The following is an 18,924-nucleotide window of genomic DNA, read 5'->3' as shown; positions in this document are numbered from 1 at the left end:
GTCAGCACTCTAGTCCTGCCGTTTTAAAGAACTAGTGAATTTTTCTTCTGCAAGTGTTCGTTTTTCGGTTCTAGAAAACGTTCTCAAAATGTTCTCAATATGTGACAAGATATTTTCCTTCACAGTATCTTGCACATGGATAGTATTAAAAGTGCATTTGGGACATACCGGTACCTGGATATTGGCTAGTACTGTAGATGTAAAAGCTTCCCATGTAAAGAAGAACTGTCACTCACCCTATCACCAAAATGAGGAATGATGGATTGTATTCAACCTGGGGATAATGTATTTTTTCTATCTTTCTATGCCTGATATTTACCTATCAAATGCATTGTTCGCAGACTGTTAGTTGCATGTGCTGTAGAATTGAAGCCTTGCCTTTCAGAGTGTGTAAACAAGCTTATTGTCCTGAGATGTTCACTCTGTGTACTCTTGAGCACTGCAATTTAATCTGGAAGTTTCTAAACTGCAATGCACACCCTGTTATTACCCATCAGAAACAGATTTCATATCCCACAACACACACATGCACACATTCTCTCTCTCTCTTTCTCTCTCTCTCTCTCTCTCTCTCTCTCTCTCTCTCTCTCTCTTCTCTCTCTCTCTCTCTCTCTCTCTCTCTCTCTCTCTCTCTCTCTCTCTCGCACGCACGCATGCATGCACGCACGCACGCACGCACACAAACACACACACACACACACACACACACACACACACAAAAACACCATATCAACACTGCATCCTGCTCATGTAGCTAATATCCGTTCCCCGAGTGAAAGAATGAGAGAGAGGGAAGACAATAAGTGTTTTAATTACACCTTTAAAGAGATGATCCAGCGCTTGCCACAGCCATTAGGGTGTCAGTAGCCCCAAATAGTACCTTGTGTTGTGTTTGTGGGAAAGCTAGTGATTAATCCTGTCAGCCATGTTAAAATGACACTGGCACAACATGTTGCAAAAGCAAGCAGGTCACTGAAGAGAAACATATCCCTTAATGAGGATACCAGCATTGGTGTACGTGTGTGTGTGTGTGTTTTCCTCCGTGTAGTGTGCAAATGTGTTCAATCCCAAGGCATGGAATGAAAACATAGTTTTCTCACCTTTTTTGGTCCCTGTGGCATCCATATGTATTACCTTCTGTAATAACTTTCCCTGAGAGCACTCAGTCTGATAGATGTAGTATCACGAGAGGAGCTGAAGAGCTACTTAGAGACCGCTGTTCAAGCCTGAATCGGTTCCTCGAGCTGGCCTGAATCTCTCTTAGGCAGACATGCTCCCAAAGTAAGAGATCATATGGGCATTTTGGATTGATTTATTTTAGTTGTATTTATTTTCTCATCATTGTATAACTTTGTTGTTGTTTGACTTTGCTCTGGGCATTATGGAATAGAATTATTTAAAATTGTGGGGGGGGGGGGAAGTCCCATTACACATCTATAGAAAGAGCAAAAGGGGAGGATTACTCTAAGCATATGACTAAGTTGCTGGTCACACTAGTCCGTCAGAGAAACAGACAACAACCTATACTGTATGTATGTGTATGCATGTATGTATGAAGTTGCTGTTATCTGTGGGCATAAACAAACAGAGGCACGACCACTTCGCTGTTTCTAATTGACTAAAATGGACGAGGCGTATAGTGTGCCTGTCAACAGTTCCGTTAAAAACGGACAAACCGTATGAAACAAACACACACACACACACAAACACACAAACACACATAGGAGGAGAGGATAAAACAAGAGGGTGGAGAGAGAGAGGGCAGACAAAAAGAAATGTGTTTCTACAAACAACTCCTCTCCCACATCAAAATTAAATGAGACCAATTGCCCCCCCCCCCCCCCCCCCCCTCCCCCGCCCCAAGGGCAGAGGTCTAAGTGTATGTGCTTGTATAAATATTCTCCCAGATGAGTTTTTTTTGCTCCTACAGCGGTTCCATGTAAAAATGTCAGTTTCTATCACGGCCAGCCTGGAGCTATATTGTAGTAGGGAACAGCAGGCCTGGGTGCTGTGACTCGTCATGGCCTGACCACTCACAACATACCTGGCTCTGGAGCATGACGCAGTCACGCTGCGGCCCAATTATCTATAGAAGGCTACTGAGCCCAAAACGTAGGTGGAATAAATGTCACTGCAATGACAGAAGACTGTGTGTCTCATTATATAAGATTGCTTCCGTTGAAAAAGGCCATTCTGCTTATCATCATTTCCCTGCTTTTACTGAAAATGTCTCAAAACCGAGTCAAGGCTAAATATAGGCTGGATAGCATAAAGATCTGTTCAATTGTTTTCATTAAAACAGATTGTGTGAAAATAATAAATGTTTTATAGCAAATGTTTTGCGCACAAATAACATGTTGTGTCCAAGAGGCCAATAGAAATGTGGTAGTAACATATGTTTGAATAGGCTGCAGTTTCCATTAAAATCCATCTTTTGCAACTTCTTCTTCCCATGTTAAGTCAATGGTAAGAATGCAGGGCTTAAAGTACTCCGGCACAGTGCCGGATTTCCGGCGCGGGAGAATAAAATAAAATTTAAAAAAACTGCAATTGCGGCATTGCGCCGACGTGCTGGCGGGGGCGCTGTTTCACAAATAACTTAGCTTTCGTGTTTGCTAGCGAAACAGCTGATAGTTGATGTTGACTGCTCAAGGAGAATACATATTTGAAAGTACAGAATGCCTGAGAGCCTTATATTGCATTATATTACATTATATTTTGAATGGCCATCTGGTGCCTGAATATTGTTTTTTCCTTTACATATATAATGACATTTCCACCATAAATTGATGGCGAAAGGGCACAAATTGGTGCATATCAATTCACCAGAATGCAAGAAATTAAGTGTTTGATGCTCGTTTAAGGACCCCCAGACAGCCCTGCTTCATGGGTCCCCCCCGATGTCAAACACCACTGGTACCACCTCCGCCTCATTTTGAGCCAGGAAAAACCCTGAGTAGTGACGGGAAGCCTTATGGGACGTGGTGCCAAGAAGGAGAATATAAGTGATAGTGGCTTAATAAGTAATCAGTTTGTTCTTTTAAAGACATGTATATATTTTATTCTGTATTGTTATAGTGATAGTGGCTTAATAAGTGATGCAATCAGTTTGGCCTTTTAAAGACATCTAATTTTATTTATTTTTTATTAAGTATAAAACAGTATTATGAATGAATGAATGGTCTTTATTGTCATTACAGTTTTTCCCAATTGCTAAAACACAAAAGCCAATTCTCTAAACCAAATGACCAGTTCTCTAAACACATTTAATAAAACTAGCTCCCATTTGCCAAAACCATAAACACATTTCACATGAAGACACAATTCACAAAACACAATCCTCCTTTTCTCATAAATCTAAACACATTTTGTCTTGCTAAAACACAAGTTGCAAAAAACTCTGCTCAAAATGTCAAATTCTCAGATTAAAGCTCATGTGATGCAAAATGCTTGCCACAGTCAGCAACATTTTAACACAATGAACACACCTGGCTTCATTCATTAAACATAACGACTCAAAATTTAAGACACTTGTTGCAAATGATTGTGGTGTGTGTGTGTGTGTGTGGTATAGTTCCATAAATAAATAAAAAAACATCACACCCTGAACATTGTTTTCAGTGAGTATTGTTGTGTGTAATGGATCCTCTGTAGTGTTTGCATTGAGTTGTGATACAGTACAGTATTGTACATGTTACGGTACATGTGGGAATACGGTAACATTTTTCAAACCTTTATTTACGTAAAACTCGATAGGACAACAGTGCAACAACTTCGCGGCTGAACTTTAGTAAAATTTCGGACATCATATGCCATTTAAAGGGGGGAAATAGATATCTAAAAATGCATGACTATCATGCAAAATCAGCCTTACTGTAATGTAAAATATGTAATGTTAGATATAACGTTAGACAGGGAGCGCAGATTTATTTTTATGCATGACTATCATACATGTGGGAAAACTAGGGTTAGGGTTAGGTGCTAGGGTTACAGTAAGGTTAGGGTTAGGATTAGGGGTAGGGTTTGACTTTGAGTTTTGAAGAGAGAAGGTGTGGTTTTGCTTATGTAGCTTTAGAAAAGTGTGTTGTGTTTAGAGTTTTGGGGAAATGGAGGAAAGTTTTGTGAAATGTGTTTTAGCAATTGAGAAAAACTGTAATACAGTACAGGTACCATACAACGACATTTAGGAGGGGGGGCTCCCCTGGTGCTTGGAAAAAGACTAAAAACACGAGGGCCAAGGGTAAAATAAAAAAGGGAAAAGAGCTGGTTTACATAAATAAAGGCTATGTACACTATCTACTATACTACTATACTATACAATAAAACACTGTGCTGTACTCTATGCTATGCTATAAATATCCTAACCTTTCCTATATCTGAACCTTATGTACACAAGGGTTGTCATATTGCACATAGTATTGTTGCACATTCATTTAAAGTATTAATGCATTTTAATATTGAGACATATATTTTGTATTGACTATAAAATAGTATTAATGCATTTAAACATTGAGACAAGAAGCTGTCTTCTGTACCCGCTCTCCCAATATCTCAAACTGTGACCCCCCTCCCCAAGAAAAAGTTTCAGGCACAGGATTTTTTCCCACTTTAAGCCCTGAGAATGTCTACATTAATACATGGGACCCAATGGACTGTATAATCTACTGGGGCTCAATTGAAGTTCCACTTTTTTGCCTATACAATCTTATGTCATTTAAAATATTTGTTTTGCATTGACTATGAATGAATGTGAGAGAAGAGTGTCATGTTCCATGAGTATGAAGGCAGATTTGGTGATGGATTTGATGTGTGACTGGAAGGAGAGGGTGGAGTTAAGGATGACACCCAGGTTGCAGGAGATGGGGAGAAGGTGCAACCGTCAACCTGGAGGAGAAAGTAACCAACCTTCCGGAGCAGCGTCTTGGGTGCCACAACCATGAGCTCTGTTTTTTTGCTGTTGAGTTTTGAGTAGGTTAGCTGACATCCATGTTTTTATTTCAAGCAGGCAGATGACAAGCGATTGAGGGGGGAGCTGAGAGGATGGTGTAGTGCTGAGATACAGTTGGGTGTCATCAGCGTAGCAGTGGAAGTTAAGGCCGTGGTGGCAGATGATCTGGCCGAGGGGAAGCATGTAGACAGTGAAGAGGAGGGTCCAAGCACAGAGCCTTGAGGCACGCCTTGGTTGACTGGGCCTGGAGAGGAACTGGAGCACTTTGATGGTGACAAATTGTTTCCTGTTGGAGTGGCAGGACTGGAACCAGGAGAGAGCTGTAGTGGTGAGGCCTAGGTGGTCAGCCCCCTCCCAAATTTCGTTGTTTGGTACCTGTACTATATTAATGACAATAAAGACCATTCATTCATTCATTCATTCATAAGGAGGAGGGTGTGGGAGACTGTATCAAAGACTGCTGAGAGGTCCAGGAGGATGAGTATGCTTAGGCGGGCGAAGTCAGGAGCAATTAGGAGATCGGTCTTTGTGCTGTTGTGAATTCTGAAGCCAGAGTGGAGGGTTTCATATAGCTCATGGTTGGACTTGTGCCGGTGGAGTCGGGCGGCAGATGCTTTTTCAAAGATTTTGCTGAGGAAATTAAGGTTGGAGACCAGCCGATAGTTGTCGGAGTCGTCAGGGTCCAGACCAGGCTGTTTGGGGATGAGGGTGACAGAGGCGGTTTCGAAGCTTGTGCGGACTATGCCGGATTCCAGTGAGGAATTGATGATGTCCACCATAAAGGAGCAGAGGGTAGGTAGGCAGTCCTTGACCATTGCTGTGGGCATGGGGTCCAGGGAACAGGTGGAGGTCTTAGCCCTGGTGACCAACTTAAGCGGGGTACACACATAAGGATTTTCAAAATCTTAACCGAAATCTTATCTGAGACAGACCCCACACATGAAGATACAAAATCTTGGATTGAACAGCCTTGATCGTATTGTGTGTGGTGTGCGCCGATTTTCCCATTTCAGCACCCCACAGACATAAAGATTTTCGTTACTCCAGACTCTCTAGAGTCTCGTTCCCCAAGCCAGAAATCTCGCGTGAACCCAGCCTTTTAATATTGCCTTTAAATTACAAAATAATTAAATTAAGATTATATAATGATTAAAGCACTTTGAGCCGCAACGTTTGCAGGAAAAGCGCTATACAAATAAAGTTATTATTATTATTATTATTATTATTATCTAACGTAGTACCCTGACTGACCTGTACGAGACAACCATGTGCGACAGGGCAAATAAAGTGCCGAATAACGAAAAGAAGAAGTCAGCTCGCTTCTTGATTGGCAAGCAGGGTTGCCAGATGGGAATGACATTTTCCACCCTAACCACAGTCTAAAACCGCTAATTCCACCCAAAAATCTGTCAACCCTAGGATTTCTGGTATTTGACATTTACGATTGCCGGCCACGCCCATTTTCCGAGCAGGTTGTCGGGAGAGATTGACTCTTAACACACCTCACACCACAGGATTTTGTTATAGGAAAATGTTAAGATCCATCTGATAATCGGGCGTTTCTGTGTTTGGTCGGAAGGGGGAAAATCGGGCCAAAATCGGCCAGAAAATCCTTATGTGCGTACCCCGCTTTAGCAACCAGTGGAGCATCCACAGGGGAGAATGAAGAGAGGCAGCATTCGGCCAGGCGAGCCGTTGAGGGAGCAACGCCGTGTGGCTGAGGTGCGGGAGGAGGAGTGTGCGTGTGTGTGTGTGTGCGTGTGTGTGTGCGTGTGTGTGTCTGTCGATGACCCTGAAAATTACTCTCAGCGGGAGCTTTTCGGGGTCATTGCCAAGAACACCTGTGATTTCTACTCACACAGCCCATGGTGTTCTGCCACCAGCACTAGCTCTCCCTGGGATGAGAGAGAGAGAGAGAGAGAGATCGGGGGGGGAGAGAGAGAGAGAGAGAGAGAGAGAGAAGTGAGTGAGTGAGTCAGGAAGAAGAGGAAAGCAAGAAATAGATATGCACTAGAATAAAGGGAGCATTATAGAGAGTGAGAAGCAAATGGGCCATTTGAGGTCAAGCTGCCCTACTCCTCACTTTCACCCCCACCTCCCCAAGTCAAAATGCTTTCTCCTTCTCTTATGATTGCCAGTCATTAAAGGTGACATGGTTGGGTTATTTGAATACACTTACAATAGTTCCATTAAAATACATGAATTAAAAGTTTGTCATGTCTTTCTTTTGTGAAATATTGATAGATAAATGTGGTAAACGTTTTATAAAAGAGTTATGGAACTTGAAGCCGTGGTATTGCGTGGATATCGGCACAGCTAGGGGGTGTAACAGCACTCTGCTTCGCGTCGTGCTTAACCACCCCGCTAGCTGTGCCGATATCCATGATATACCACGGCTTCTCATTCCATAACGCTTAATTATCATGAGACAATCACCCCAAGGATAATTTGAAAGGCCCCCCAGTTAAAATAGTCATATCGTTGGCTCAGAATGACGATGTCACAGTTGGACAGAAGAATTATTGGTTGGGACCAACTTAATTTCACAAACATAATGAGCTCTACTCACTTTTTGTATTTTATAAAACACACTATTATTTATTTGTTTCTGTCCAATATTTCCCTTTCCTGGCCTTGAGAGTGAGCAAAGCGTTATTTGCCAATTATTAGTTATTATAGTTATTATATTCCGCCATGTCCATTTAAATGCATCGAAAACGAAAGACAATTTCCATTTGAAGAGGGACAACTTGCATTTTGTATTTCAAAAATGAAATGAACATCACCAATTTCAAAAGAAGATTAAATTAATTAATTAAATTAATAATTGATTGAAAAGATATACTTTACTATAAGAAATGAGAGAGAGATTGTGGTGTGTGATGTCAACGATTAGAGGTAGTATACTGTACCTTAAACAGATGCAGCATTTACTTACCTTCACTCATTCATATGTATGCCTCAGTCTCCAACAGAATATGTAGTTGTGATTTACAGTACCCTCAAATAAAAGCATCACTTAACTCATATTGTTTGATTTCAAATCCAAACTGCCAAAGTATATTGCACTGTATTGTATTGTCAGGGTCTTTAGGAGGTTGAAACATTTGTGTGTGCGCATGTGTCTGCGTGCTGGTACTCGTACATGCACATTATTTTCTTTCCTGATCCATTCCCTCACACACTGCGGTCCACTTGACTTCACCACTCAGTCTAACTCAAAAAGGCTCTCAACAGAACAATATCCTTATTACCATTGTATTTTCCTTTTCACACTTTTTCTCACAGAAGCGAGCCCCATATAACGTATGTATTTTCTTCTCCTATTTTTTCACTCCTAGTTTCTCACTTGTTTATTCCTCTCTCTCTCCCTCCCTCAATTTCTCCCCCCTTTCCCCTCCCTTGCTGTCTCCTTTTGTTTTATTAATTTGACTGATTGAAATGACTGCTTTGCTGCTACAATCATGGCCACCACCCGCCCCGTCAGTCACTCAGGGTTCAAAGGTTGTGTGGTGTTATCGGGCTGTTGCAGCCACCACCGAGCTGATCTGTGTGCCCAGTCATCTGGGGGCTTTAGATACCACCCCCCCCCCGCAAGAAAAAAGGCGTAGATTATCTGATAATTTCACAAAAGGACAGACCGGGTCAGAGATGCAGGCGCTGCCGGATTCTCTCTCTTTTTTTTTTTTTTAAGACAGACAGAGAGACAGGGAGGAGGAAGAATATGTACCAGAGGCTAGAGGAAGGTTGTAAGATGACTTTTGCTTTTTAAGATTAGCTTTTCAGGGGGTGGGAGGTGGGGATTTGTAGTGTTTAGGTAATGATATGGATCCTTTCTTTCGTAGAATAATGCTAATATCTATTTTGTAATAATTATTTATGACTTGATTGTGTTATTGTAGAATAGGGGAAAGTATTGAATGTGAGGTGTTTGTTAGTTTATTCATGCAATATACAATCATGCAGACTATTAATACATGTATACAACACAGTCTTTTGGTAGGAAGCATATTGCATGTGACAATGTTAAATTAATACACTGCCAGATAGACCTGAATGACACCAAGGTGTTGCGGTGGGGAGCATATGTGGCTGTGACACCTTGTTATGTTAACCACACAGGCAATTATAACACAATGGAGTGTGTCTTTGGGGGAGTGTATTGATTATGACACATATGCATAGCAGTGTGATCTAATGACTTCAGTCCCAGAGGACTCCTGCTTAACCTTCACACCCAGGCTAATTACGTGCGTGCCTGCGTGCCTGCGTGCCTGCGTGCCTGCGTGCCTGTGTGCCTGTGTGTGTGTGTGTTCAGGGTGAGATACGAGCTCTTTATTCCATCTTCTTACTAATCCATGAATTCTGTACCCAGCCATGTTTCCCAACACACTGTGTGTGCATGTTCCTGTGTTCTCTGCATGGGCTTCCGTGTGTTGACTATTGTGTGTGTGTGTGTCTGTGTGTGTGTGTGTGTGTGTGTGTGTGTGTTTTTTTCTTTTTCTAGGATCTGTGTGTGTGTGTGTGTGTATGTGTTTTCTTCTTCTAGGATCTGTGTGTGTATATGTGTGTGTGTGTGTAGAGATCACCAATCTGCAGGTGAGGAGGTGGGTCAACACATTCAGGTAGACACATGCCCATTTTACCCTGGCACTGGCTCCAGTCACCTGGCACAGGGCACAGCTCACCTGACACCACAGGGCAGACACAGACCATGGCTCCTCGCCGGCGTCTGTATCTACCTGCTCCGCTGGCCATTTGCTGCCCGCTCACCGCCTGTTTGGCTGGTGGCAATATTCTGGCTGGTATAAATGGCATGTACCCAAAAGTCCGGCGCCAACACTCTCCTCAATCATGAACACATCGTCCAACGCTCACTGGATGTGTAAAGATGTTGTTTTCGGATGATTTTACCTAGTATTTACTTACTTAGTATTTTATTTCTATTGTGCGTGAGTCGTGTGTTCATTCGTGTGTCTGTGTGGCAAGGTCATTGGGGCGCAGTGTGTTAGCCCGCTGCTCTCTCTGGTGTGAACGCGCGAAATGAGCTTGAGCTGTGTGGGCTGATGTGATGTCATTTTCTCAGGGAGGTCGGGTGAAACGCGCCACCCACGTTCACCCAGGCAGAGTGGTGTGGGAGAGGTTCCTCATCCGTCTCTGTCTCATTCTTCACTCTCCCAGTCTCATCCATGTCCCTTTCCGGTCTCACCTGTCACTCTTACTGGTCTCATCCCTTTGTCATCCATGTCTGGTCCCACCGTCTCTCTGGTCTGGACGACAGTCACCAACCAGAATATGGACGTGTCACTTACAGTACAGGAGGATGCAAACATGCCTTACAAAGAAGCAGTGGTCAGTGTTTAAGCCATCTGACGTTTAGAGTCTGTAGGAGCCCAGATAACGTGTTCTTTTTCTTGAATATGTGGAACGTTTACCCATCTCCACAGGGAACATGCTCTACTGTAGCGGCTGGTGTCATGGATGCAGATTAAGACTAATCCTCGACTAAAAAACATCCTCAATGGAGATTTTCCGTTGCAAGTGTGATTTTAATCTTGAACTATTCTTAAGCCTTGTCCGTGGACCCGGCTCTATAGGTCCCATACATCGCAGGTTTGGATCGTACAAGGCTAGGTAGTATGGCAGAGCACTCCCCAGCAAAGACACACGTCTATTATAGAGTGATCTACATACGGTCTCGGAGAGCCTGTTATGTTATGAACATTCCATCACTACCTCTGAGAATTCTACACAGCTTACAATTTAAACCTTATACATAATAACATATAACCTGATAGTCCCGTGCCCATGTGAAGCGGAGAGGGAGCGAAAGAGTGACAGAACAGCAGATGAGACACAGGGATGGAGGAATGATCGAGCAGAGTTTGAGACGGAGACAGAGAGAGAGAGATTGAAAGAGAGAGAGAGAGAGAGAAAGAGAGAAAGACGGAGAGAGAGAGAGTAAGAGATAAAGTGATGTAGCTAGGACCTAGTGCCTGTAGGCCTGCCCTGTGTTAGTCAGATGGATAGGCTGTTGTTTTCCTGAGGTTCCATTAGAAAAGCCCAGTCATGCAGCAAAGCCCAGACTCACTGATTGATATGGGCGACTAAACTATTCACACCGCATACACACACGCATGCCCTCACACACATGCCTGCACGCACAAACGCACGCACGTGTGTGCGTGTGCGTGTGCATGTGTGGCTGTTACTGAGCCACAGAGGAGGTGGATCCCTGTTTGACTATAACCTTTGAATTTTAAGTCCAAACCTACCCCACCTCCTCTCCCTCTCTCCACCGCTCTCTTTTGAGTAAACCCATTCCTCCTCTGTTTAACCTACCCTTGAAAGGCTAAGCAAAGGACAGCTCTCTCCCTCTCCCAGTAGAGAGACTGTCAACATCATCTTATGCACTGCACAGCCGCTCCTATGAACCGCATAGAAACCTCAGTTGCTCTCTGAGTTAACTATCTATCTATGTATTTAGTCATGCATAGGCTTTCCACATTTCAAACCACACCGGTAAACTAACCCTCCTCCCCTCTCCTCTAACTAACCCTCTCCTCCCCTCTCCTCTAACTAACCCTCTCCTCTGCTCTCATTAACCCTCTCCTCTTCAGCTCTCTTAGCTCTTCAGTTGCTTCTCTTCACTTCTTTCTCTCCTCTCACTATAGCATTCAGTTCATCTCCCTCTTTCTCTCTCTCTCTCTCTCCCCAGCTGGGTGATCTGTTCATCTCCTTTGAGGAGAAGCCCCATGGTGCTGCCTCCCTGGCCCAGGTCCACAAGGCAGTGATGCGTGATGGGAGGACGGTGGCTGTGAAGGTCCAGCACCCAAAGGTGCAGAGGCAGAGCTCCAAAGACATTCTGGTCATGGAGGTCAGTGTGTGTTTGTGTGTAGTTCAAGTCAAGTCAACGTGTATTGGTCATCTGCAAATGATACAGGATGTAAATAGTACAATGAAATGCTTACGTTGCAATTTTCCTCTCATCTGTTCAAATATAATAGGTAAGTGTAAATAAGGCAATATAAGATTACGTTATCAATACAATACAGTAATACAGAGCAGCAGTGATGGTACGGTAGTGAGTGTGTGTGTGTGTGTGTGTGTGTGTGTGTGTGTGTGTGTGTGTGTGTGTGTGCGTGTGTGTGTGTGTGTGTGTGTGTGTGTGTGTGTTTATTTGATATGAGTCAGTGCAAATTTTCTTAGGTGCTGATAAGCAGCAAGTAGTGGAGATGACCAGCTAGAGTTAGCTGTTCAAATCTTATGGCCTGGAGGTAGAAACTTTATTGGTACCTGTCGGTCTTCGACCAGATGCACACGTTCTCTCTGTTTATTATGCATCTCATTGTGTGTGTGTGTGTCTTCAGGTTCTGGTGAGGATGGTCCACAGGCTGTTCCCAGACTTTGCCTTCATGTGGCTGGTGGAGGAGGCCAAGAAGAACATGCCTCTGGAACTAGACTTCCTCAACGAGGGGCGCAACGCTGAGAAGGTGGCATCCATGATAGGACACTTCCCCTTCCTTGAGGTATGCAGGGATGCATGTGTACACACACACACACACACACACACACACACACACACACACACACACACACACACACACACAAAGACTTGCACTCTCATACACTTGCAGATAGATGATTTCTTAATTGTCCCCCAGAGGAGAAGTTGTGTATTATCCATCATCTCCCCCCACCCTCCATTATAACAACATTGTTTATGGACCAGGAGCTCTCAAGTAGTACTGAAGTCATGTCAAGATGAATAAAAAGGGCTATAAAAAATTGTCCTTTTGGTGAATTAGCTTAATGTCACACAAACAAAAGAGGAACGTTTATTGAAGTAAATTTATTCTGAAAAACAGAATCTGTCATCAAGAATTATTTCTAACAAAACCATGTGTGTCGCAATTATTGGCACCCCTAGAAACTCTTATGAGGAAAATGTAACTGAAGTGTCTTTTTCCATTTATATATATATATATATATATATTTTTAAAAAAAATTAAACGTTGTTCAGAGTGTTTTGGAAATGTCAAGCAGTAATCCATGACTTCCTGTTTCACTGGGGTATAAATATGACACAGAGGCCACATTCCCTTCATACATCAGCATGGGAAAGATAAGAGAACACACAAATCAAATCAGGGAAAAGTGTGTTGAGCTTCATAAGTCAGGGAAAGGCTATAAGAAAAATTGCTTCTCCCCTGAAAATACCCGTATCTACCGTTAGGGAAATACTTAAAAAGTTCAAAGCAACTGGAACAGTTACACACCTGCCTGGAAGAGGACACACATTTATTTTGCCCCCATGCACAGTGAGGTGGATGGTAAGAGAGGAAAACACATCCCTAAAGGTCACTGTTAGTGTTTGTGTGTGCATGTGTATGTCTGTGTGTGTGTGTGTGTGTGTGTGCGTGTGTGTGTGTGTGTGTATGTCTGTGTGTGTGTGTGTGTGTGTGTGTGTGATAAAACATGTAAAGAGACATAATAAGTGTGTGTATGTAGGTGCTTATCGGTGTACTGTTTAAAAGGGCTGGGTATTTCTATTTTATTCCTAAAACTCTCTTTCCCTCTGCGGCCTGAGAAATGCGCTGAAAAACAGCCATGGCTGTTTTCCATAATGGCTGTCATTCCCACGTCCATATGGACCCTGGCCCTTCACACGTTTTAACTTCTGTTTGTTGGGTTGTTTTTGTTGTTTTTCTTAATTTAATTCCCACATCCCTCTGTTCCTCTGCGGGCCTGAATTGGAGCCAAAAAATGGCTGTAGACCAGGAAAGTTGGGTGTTCTTATATTATTTATATTATTAGTTCATATCTGGGAGGGTGGCAGAGGAATAACAGAGGGGAAAGAACAAAAGATCAGATGTGTCTGGTCTGCTCACAGACACACAATGGCCGTTCTACTGTACATACTGTGTGTGTGTGTGTGTGTGTGTGTGTGTGTGTGTGTGTGTGTGTGTGTGTGTGTGTATGCATAGTCATCTTGCTTCTACCTATCTGATCCTTTCAGATATACACAAGTGTCCAGGTGTAGGGGCAAGGGGTTTGTTTTGGACAGGGCATTACAGTTCTGTCCCCTATTCTCCCTCCTATTCACTCTCAGGTTCCTAAGATCCACTGGGACCTGTCTACAAAGCGTATCTTGACCATGGATTTTGCGGAGGGGGGCCAGGTCAACGACCAAGACTACATGAAGAGGCATGGCATCAACGTCGATGAGGTAAGATAGCACGCCTGGAGGGTCGACGTGACCAAAACATGGCACTAATGAAAGTCAAATGTTGTGTTGGAGCATCATTGACCATTCAGGCTGCAAAGGCCTCCCAAATCACCCTTGAAGCCACGTTTAATCAACACTAATAGAGGTCACTGTTTTTCAAGATCTTGACACTGATAACTTACGGTATGTGATGCAATGCTCTATGGGCCAGGTTTAAAGTGCTAAGCATTTACACTTGTCATTTCTTTACCACAGGGCTAGTGTTGATGCCTAGTGTTGATGGCTAGTGCTGATGGCTGATGTTGATAACAGTAGAGCAATAATGCAAACTTCCACATGTCAGGAAACATAGCCCTAACACTTTTTGTTATGATTAATGATATGGAAATAGCATTGTCGATTTGAATATGTGTGCAGGCCACAACAAAAATAGATTTTGGTCCTCAAAAGCTGCGAGCCACAAATCGGATACCTCAAGCAGCAGCGGGGGAGAGAGGGAGAGAGGGAGAGAGGGAGAGAGAGAGGGAGAGAGGGAGAGGGAGAGAGGGAGAGAGGGGGAGAGGGAGAGAGGGAGAGAGGGGGAGAGGGAGAGAGGGAGAGGGAGAGAGGGGGAGGGAGGGGGAGAGAGAGAGACTGCCTGCAAAAAAGAGCACTGACATCTTCTAAATTGACCCTGCTAGGCTGATGTATTGCACCTCCCTCCGTCCATTCCTACCCTCCCCTTCACACTCCTCATCCCTCTCTCCCTCCATCTCCTCCTCGCTCCTGCCCCTCAGCAGATGAGGAGATAATTAGAGAAATCTCTTTTTCATTAGTAATTCCTGGAACGTACACCGAGATGGATTCAATTTATTCTTGTTTGGCTCGTCTATTGTCATGGCCACCGCTGCCTGTAAGACGGAGTAGTGTTTAATTCTGCTGCCTGGTTGAATGTGTGTGACTCCGGGCCCAGGCAGCAGATATTGGCGGGGGTTCGATACCGATCATTACACCTAGGCACAATGGTGGAGCACAAAAGCCATGTGAGTCTGTAGAGAGCAGCCTAATCCAGAGAAAGAGGGGTAGTGGTAGGAATCATAACTGAATGATGTGATTGATGCGGCGAGATGTGTGTGTGTGTGTGTGTGTGTGTGTGTGTGTGTGCGTGTGTGTGTGTGTGTGTGTTTGTGTGTGTGTGTGTGTGCGTGTGCATGCGTACGTGCATGTGTGTGTCAGGGAAAATGGCTTGTGTGGGCCTTCAGCAGAAAGACCCAAGACAAAATCAGCAGAAATACACTAATGGATTATTGATTGATCATATACTCTCTGTTATCACAGAATCATTTGGCTGGGAGATTGCAGCGGGGTTATTATTTGTCTGTTATTTGTTGACTCGGACATGTCCTCCTGAGGTGTCTGGATGGTAAAGAATAATCCTCTCTCTCCATCTTTATCTCACTGTCCCCAACACACTCTCTTTATCTCCCTCGGTTACCAACTCTCTCTTTCTTACACACGCGCACACAAACACAAACACACACACACACACACACACACACACACACACACACAGACACAGACACACAGACACACAAACAAAACATGACTAATTACAATATCTAATTACAAATGACATGTACAGAATAAAAAACATTCCAGTTCAACTCTGCTTTCACATGATTAAATAGTTTCTGCTCGGTATGATGATGATTTGAGCTTGATATGATACAGCTTGATGAAATGATTCTGTGAGTGGTTTATCAAACAAGCTCTCACTCACTCACTCACTCACTCACTCACTCACTCACTCACTCACATGTGTGGGTGTGTGTGTGTGTGTGTGTGTGTGTGTGTGTGTCTGTGTCTGTGTCTGTGTCTGTGTCTGTGTCTGTGTCTGTGTCTGTGTGTGTCTGTGTCTGTGTCGCAAACTGAGTAGAGACGATCAGTATGGCAGAAAGAGGCGCTGGGTTTGAGATGGCTTCACAGCAGGTGGCTAACATCATCTGATGTTCAGTGAACTGGTGTGTGTGTGTGTGTGTGTGTGTGTGTGTGTGTGCATGTGTGGGTGGATGACTTTGCTCACGTGCCTGTCCTTGCATGAGTGACTGAAAATACTGTGTACTGTATGTGATTATGTGTGTTTACACACACCATAAAAAAACTATAGCTTCAGTCACTTAACATGACACTGTCATACACTCACCCTTGGTTCGCCAGACATGCTGTGTTGATAAACAGATGGCGAGGTGCAGGGGTAATGGATCACTGGTCTATTAGTAGTATTCAGTTGGCGGTGTTCTAATGGAATATGATTTTATGATTAATAGGTCAAATTAGCCTCCAGTAGTGTTCATATGCGGGTGCTTCACACAACTTACATTCCATCAGCACTGGCCCTACAGGTGTTTTCTGTCTTTCCTACTCATTGGCGCGCACACACGCACACACACACACACACACACACACACACACACACACTAACGCAATCGAGTTCCTAACTATCTCAAGTGGCTCAATTTTCCTAGCGACTCAGTGACTGGGAGGAGAGAGGGGCACCCAGTGGGGAAATGAGCTGTGTGAAATCTCAATCAGCCTCTGCTCTCAGACTAACCTTGTTGTAAATCCCACAACATATGTTTACACACACTGTCATTAGCAGCTAGCCATGCATCCATCCAAGAACTATTCTTAAAGAATTGCATTTCAGCATTGCAATCAGCAAAACAAACACTTAAATTCAAGATGTTATTGTCGATCACATAACTGCAAAGTGCTACACAGGGTCAGTGGATGTGAGCTTCCCTCCATCCCGGATATATACAACAAACGGTGTGTCAGCAAAGCCCGGAGCATCATCAAAGATCCCGGCCCCCCCAACCACAGCCTGTTCGAACCGATGCCGTAAAGGCGAAACCTCTTCCAAAACTCAGAGGCTAACCAACAGCTACTTCCCCCAGGCGATCAGGCTCATAAACAGCCTACCCAAGCACACCCTATGTATACAGACTACCTAAACCTTAAGCTCAGAGCCACTTTAATACTATTTATCTTATTTACTATCTGTACTGCTAATTGTATCCTGTCTTATTTGTCACATATGTCCTGTAGTATTATCACTTTTTTATCTTGGAGTATGCCTATTGCAGGGCTCGACAGTGCGACTGTTTTGGTCGCATTTGTGAGTGAATATATTTCTGTGCGACTTGGAAATACATTCAATCGCACCAGTGCGACTAAAAGACTGCTGAACTACTGTCATGCGCAGTCAAACTTATGTGTATAAGCGATGAGGGAATGAAAACAGTGAACAGAAACGCGTGTCGCAGAAATGCTTCACACGAGTCCTATATGCGCTTAAAATGCACATAATGGGTATATGGGATACAGCTCTCATAGTTCGTAGCGCTGTGTTTTGTTAGCCGCTAGCTGCTAGCAGCGTTTGCTTCCGGTTTCATTACAAAGAGGTTAACCCTATGTGCCTGACGTCTAACAATATTCAAATGACTCTAACTTCATATTTTTTCGGATTTCAATGTATGACACATCATTTGAAAGCTTATGATCCGTAGTTCCAATCCACAACACGTCACATTTGAAAGTGTTTATTGTTTATATATATTTATATTATACAATTTACCAGTCATATTCTGGAATGTGTCTAAATGTTAAAGTTCCATAAGTATAAGCAAAATAAAGTAACAGTTTGTAAGTAAATAGTAGCATTTAAAAAATAAAAAATAACACGAACCGTGAACCGTGACCCAAAAACCGAGGTTCATACTGAACCGTGGGCCAACTGAAATTAATATTCTTACTTCCCCTTTACATTGTGTGAGTCTCCATTTTTATTACGGCCAAGAGCCGGTTATGATCATTTTGATATGTTATGATTATGATAATTTGTTGTCGTTGTTGACAAAAATTGCGCAATTTGTGCTACTGAAATTCTTGGTGTGCTACAAAAATTTTCAACATGGTAGCACAGTGCTACCTGGGGAAAAGGTAAGCGTCAAGCCCTGACCTATTGCCTTATTGTCTTGTGCTGCAATGTCACAAACCGAAGCCTAAGCATTTTACTGTCTTAAACTTGTGTAATGTGATGTAACAATAAAACCACAAACTTGAAACATAAATAAATATATTTGTCTTAGGTTAGGGGCTCACAAACGACATAAAAACATACACCCATGAAAGACTTACATAAAATGACATTAAAACAAACAATTCCATAGATAAATAAGAACATTTGTGCAAAGCTGCATTAAAAAGTAGTAACAGTAGGGAGCGTAGGGTTGTTTAAAATTGATATTGCAGTGGAAATGTTCTTGTAAGTTCTCTTTTTGGCCAGAGGTGCTCTGAAGAGGCAGCTTGATGGGAGCAGCTGAAAGGAGTCGTGAAGGGGGTGTGAAGGGTTCTTAGTGATGGAGTCACACACACACACACACACACACACACACACACACACACACATACACAGAAGTTTCATGTTTATAGACAGTGTTAATCTGGGAGGCGTGTGTAATCTCCTGCTCCTCTCATGGGATTACAGACTGCATTGTGGTGTTCGTCCCTCCTAATCCCACCATCCTCTATTTCATACATCTGCAATAACGCTTGTCCTTTTGACAGGGAACATATTAGATGTCTGCAGGAACTCCTGTATTTGTATCTAATCCTCGTCACAGCACGTGATGTGTTTTGGGATACTACAGATTGGGATTGCATGGCATACATCACTTGCGCAGCCTGTCGACTTTAAACTTGTATC

At 43.2% G+C, this 18,924-nt stretch overlaps 1 protein-coding gene across 1 annotated transcript in view; it reads left to right on the top strand.

The window, feature by feature from the left end:
* LOC308165270 (aarF domain-containing protein kinase 1-like) overlaps positions 1-18,924 on the top strand; it is a 64,738-nt gene that overhangs the window by 14,429 nt on the left and 31,385 nt on the right. Inside the window, exons 2-4 of the mRNA XM_080539421.1 lie at positions 11,667-11,825; positions 12,319-12,477; positions 14,061-14,177. Coding sequence (XP_080395547.1) covers positions 11,667-11,825; positions 12,319-12,477; positions 14,061-14,177 — 435 coding nt within the window. The remainder of the gene's footprint in view (positions 1-11,666; positions 11,826-12,318; positions 12,478-14,060; positions 14,178-18,924) is intronic.

Source organism: Nansenia antarctica (genome assembly GCF_963989245.1).
Source record: "Nansenia antarctica genome assembly, chromosome: 1".
Classification (NCBI taxonomy): domain Eukaryota; kingdom Metazoa; phylum Chordata; class Actinopteri; order Argentiniformes; family Microstomatidae; genus Nansenia; species Nansenia antarctica.
The sequence above is the reverse complement of the archived record's forward strand: the minus strand, read 5'-3'. Positions and strand labels throughout refer to the sequence as shown.